Source organism: Zeus faber (assembly GCF_960531495.2).
Source record: "Zeus faber genome assembly, chromosome: 18".
Lineage (NCBI taxonomy): Eukaryota > Metazoa > Chordata > Actinopteri > Zeiformes > Zeidae > Zeus > Zeus faber.
The window spans coordinates 31,139,766-31,144,765 of record NC_137210.1 but is presented as its reverse complement, the minus strand read 5'-3'; the positions used below and the strand labels follow the sequence as shown (position 1 = coordinate 31,144,765).

The window sequence follows — 5,000 nt, the reverse complement described above, 5'->3', positions numbered from 1 at the left end:
GACGCCTCCCTGGCCAACCAACTGAACTCCTTTTATGCGCGGTTCGAGTCTGGCAACAGCACCGCTAGCTCGCCGGCTAATTGGAGCTACACCGCTGGGGACGAGCGCGCACTCTCAGTGTCCGTGCACGAGGTCAGGAGGGCTCTGATGCGGGTGAACACCAGGAAAGCTACGAGCCCAGATGGCATATCTGGACGAGTACTGAAGACCTGTGCTAACCAGCTAGCTCCGGTGTTCACCACAATATTCAACATCTCCCTGGCTGAATCAGTGGTCCCGTCCTGCTTCAAGAGGTCCACCGTCGTTCCTGTCCCGAAGATCGCCTCTCCAACCTGCCTGAATGACTACCGTCCGGTGGCTCTCACCTCGGTGGTCATGAAGTGTTTCGAGAGGCTGATTAAGGATTACATCTGCGCCTCCCTCCCCCGCACCTTGGACCCGTTGCAGTTCGCGTACCGGCAGAACAGATCCACGGATGACGCGGTCTCCCAGGTACTGCACACCACGCTCACGCACCTGGATGGCCAGAAGGGGGCCTATGTGAGAATGCTGTTCGTTGATTATAGTTCAGCTTTCAACACCATAGTTCCCACCAGACTGGCTGTCAAGTTGTTGGAGCTAGGATTGAATGCTTCGCTGTGCACCTGGATCCTGGACTTCCTCACAGGCCGCCCCCAGGTGGTCAAGGTGGGGAAGTACATGTCAAGCTCCCTCACCCTGAATACAGGATCCCCCCAGGGCTGCGTCCTCAGCCCCCTACTGTACTCCCTGTACACACATGACTGTGTGGCCAGGTCCAGCTCCAACACCATCATCAAGTTTGCTGACGACACCGTGGTCGTGGGCCTGATCACCGACTGCGATGAGAAGGCCTACCGCGAGGAGGTGGCTGACCTGTCACTCTGGTGCCAGGACAACAGCCTACACCTGAACGTCAGCAAAACCAAGGAGCTGATTGTGGACTTTAGGCGAGGATCACAATCGAGGACGCACGCGCCCTTGTGGATTAATGGGACTTCTGTCGATAGGGTGAGCAGCTTCAGATATCTGGGAGTCCACATCACAGAGGACTTAACATGGACTGTTCACACAGACACTCTGGTGAGAAAGGCGAGGCAGCGTCTCTACCACCTCAGGCAGCTGAGGAAATTCCGGGTCTCGGTGAGGATCCTCAAGTCCTTCTACTCTGGAGCAGTGGAGAGCATCCTCACAGGCAACATCACTGCCTGGTTTGGGAACTGTACTGCCCAGGACAGGCGGGCCCTGCAGAGGGTGGTGCGTTCAGCTGAACTTACCACTGGAACTACCCTCCCCCCCTTGCAGGAGTTATACACCAGGAGGTGTAGTAGCAGAGCCCGTAGGATCATGAAGGATCCTCATCACCCCAACAACGGACTGTTTCAGCTGCTGCGGTCAGGCAAGCGCCTCCGCAGTCACGCAGCGAGAACAGAGAGACTGAGACGGAGTTTCTTCCCTCAAGCCATCAGAACTGTCAACGCTGACCTCACCAGGGGTCCTAACTGAGCCATGCACTAGGCTCCACTACCTACTGTACTGTATGTAGCATACTGTACCGCATACTGTATCACTGTTCAGGGTTGTTCGTGATGCCGTATTGCTGCGCCGTACTGTTGTATACTGTGCTGTATTATCCCAAACACTACTCCCTCTATTCACATTCACATGCCACTTTAATTCACATGCCACTTTAAATGCACATATCTGTATATACATAGCCATATTCCTTCAACCTATTCCATTTCATTTCAATTTATTTTTATTGTATTTTATTCTTTATATTTTTATCTTATTCTATAAGTATTCCACTCACTGTATTACGTTTTAGGAGTCAGTTAGTCGGTCTATTAGAAAGGAATTTTCTACTTTTATTTTTTTTCCTAGGACATATTGTGTGCTATCACCGGGTGCGTTGCATTACATTTCACTGCATATATGTATGGAAGTATGTATATGTATGTGACAAATAAAAAATCTTGAATGTTGAATCTTGAATCTTGAATCTTCTGTGACGCTCTATAAGGCTGTGAATCTGTGACTCTCTGTGAGGCTGTGATGGTCTGCAATGCTGTGACGCTCTATGATGCTGTGAGACTGTCTGCTGCTGTGAAGCTCTGTGATGCTCTGTGATGCTGTGATGCTCTGGGATGCTGTGATACTCTGTGAAGCTCTGTGATGCTGTGATGCTGTGACACTATAATGCTGTGAAGCTCTATGACACTGTGATGCTGTGAAGCTCTGTGATGCTGTGTGACACTGGAGCTCTGTGAACCTTTGTGATGCTGTGATGCTATGTTTTTATGAAGCTCTCTGACGCTCTGTGATGCTGTGATGCTCTGTGATCTCTGTGAAGCTGTGACACTGTGATACTATGACACTCTTTGATGCTGTGATGCTCTGTGGCACTCTGAATCTGTAAAGCACTTTGACGCTCTGTGATGCTCTGGTGCTCCGACGCTGTGAAGCTCTCTGACACTCTGTGATGCTGTGATGTTCTGTGATCCTCTGTGAAGATGTGACACTCTGTGAAGCTGTGACACTGTGATGCTGTGACACTGGTGCTGTGGCACTCTGATGCTGTGAAGCTCTGTGACGCCCTGTGATGCTGTGACGCTCAGATTCTGTGAAGCTCTCTAATGCTCTGCGACATTGTGAGGCCCTGTGTCTCTATGTGAAGCATTGCCACTGTGATGCTCTGTGAAGCTGTGACACTGTAATCCTGTGTTGCTCTGTGATGCTTTGAGGCTCTGACTTTGTAGAACTCTGTGATGCTCTGTGATTCCGTGATAATCTGTGAACCTCATCCTAAAAATGTAATGTTTACCACATAATTCAAATATTGTGGAAAAGTATAGAATGTTCCGATCCAGGTTTTATGTTGGCCCAGTGAGTTCATATAGTTGAATTATTAGTTCATAGTTTACAGTATATATTGTTTAGAATATTCAGGGTTTAGATGATCAGTCCACCTGACAATAGTTATTTATTTTTGGCAATATTATACCATATAACTCATGAATATTTTTTGCTGCTGACTTGACCGGAATTTAATTCATCTCAATTCATCGCAACTAAAGGATCTAAATCTGAAAAATGTACTGAAATGTGAAAAAACTAAAAAAACTGAAAAACAAATTCAGTACTGTTACAACATTTGTATAATCTGTAGAACTCCAACTCAGATTGTGTTCGGATTAAAGGTGTTCAGATAAACACGGTCCTCACCTTCCACAGACAGTAGATCAGCGCTGCCAGGATCAACAAACCCAGAACCAAACTGATGATGATGATGAAGACTTTGACGGCAGCTGAAGGTTTCTGACTGTGATGAGCCTCGAGCGCCACCTGCAGGCAGATAAATTCACAGCTCAGTACTGCTACATTACCTCATTATACATCTAGAAATAAACTGCTAAAATACTGTGAGATTACCTTATTATACATTGAGAAATACACTGCTACATTACTGCTACATTACCCAATTATACATAGCGAAACACACTGCAACATTAATGCTACATTACCTCATTATACATCTTAAATTAAACTGCTACATTACTGCTACATTAACTCACTGTACAACTAGAAATACACTGCTACATTACTGCTACATGACCTCATTATAAATCTAGAAAAACACTGCTACATTACTGCTACATGACCGCATTATACATCTAGAAATACACTACTGCATTACTGCTACTTTACCTCATTATACATCTAGAAATACACTGCTACATTACTGCGCCATTACCTCAATATACACCTAGAAATACACTGCTACATTACTGTGCCATTACCTCAATATACACCTAGAAATACACTGCAACATTATCGCTAATTACCTCATTATACGTCAAAGAAATACACTGATACATTACTGCTACATTACCTCATTGTACATCTAGAAATAAACTGCTAAATTACTGCTAGATCACCTCAGTATACATCTAGAAATACACTGCTACATTACTGCTACATTACCTCATTATACACAACAAACTACACTGCTACAAAACGTCTACATTACCTCATTATACATCTCGAAATACAATGCTACATGACTGCTTCATGGCCTCATTTTACATATAGAAAAACACTCCTACATTACTGCTAAATTACCTCATTACACATCTAGAAACACACTGCTACATTACCTCATTATACACCTAGACATACACTGCTATATTACCACATTATACATATAGAAAAACACTCCTACATTTCTGCCAATTGACCTCATTATACATTTAGAAAAACACTGCTACATAACTGTGACATTACCTCATTATACACCCAGAAATACACTTTTACATTACTTCTACATTACTGCTACATTACTACTACATTACCTCATTATACATCTAGAAAGACACTGCTACATTACTGCTACATTACCTTGTCATTCACCTCGAAATACACTGCTACATTACTGCTACATTACTACTACATTACCTCATTATACATCTAGAAAGACACTGCTACATTACTGCTACATTACCTTGTCATTCACCTCGAAATACACTGCTACATTACTGCTACGTGTGTGTGTGTGTGTGTGTTACCAGTGCCAGTGTGTGTGAGTTTAGCAGCACAGTGTTGTTATCTGCTCGGGGAGATGACAAGATGGCCAAACTCTCTAACAGCATGATGCCATGTCGACCCTGAAACACACATATTATATGTGTATGTGATATTACACATTATACTTTGATATTACACATTATACTTTAATATTACACATTGTACTCTGTTATTACACATTATACTGTGATAATACACATTATACTCTACTAGGATATTACACATTATAATGTGATATTACACATTTTTCTGTGAAATTATACATTATACTGTGATATCGTATATTATAATGTGATATTATATGTTATACTGTGCTATTACACATTATACTGTGATATTACATATTATACTGTGTTATTACAGATTATACTTTGTTTTTACACATTATACTGTGTTTT

The 5,000-nt window shown here is 43.3% G+C and overlaps 1 protein-coding gene across 2 annotated transcripts in view; it reads right to left on the bottom strand.

Annotated features, from left to right (window-relative positions):
• The window catches only part of itga4 (integrin alpha 4), a 36,615-nt gene that overhangs the window by 2,186 nt on the left and 29,429 nt on the right, over positions 1-5,000 (bottom strand). For both annotated transcript variants that reach the window (XM_080018570.1, XM_080018571.1), the window contains exons 26-27: positions 4,584-4,682; positions 3,244-3,363 (exon numbers count right to left, since the gene is read on the bottom strand). In XM_080018570.1, coding sequence (XP_079874696.1) covers positions 3,244-3,363; positions 4,584-4,682 — 219 coding nt within the window. The remainder of the gene's footprint in view (positions 1-3,243; positions 3,364-4,583; positions 4,683-5,000) is intronic.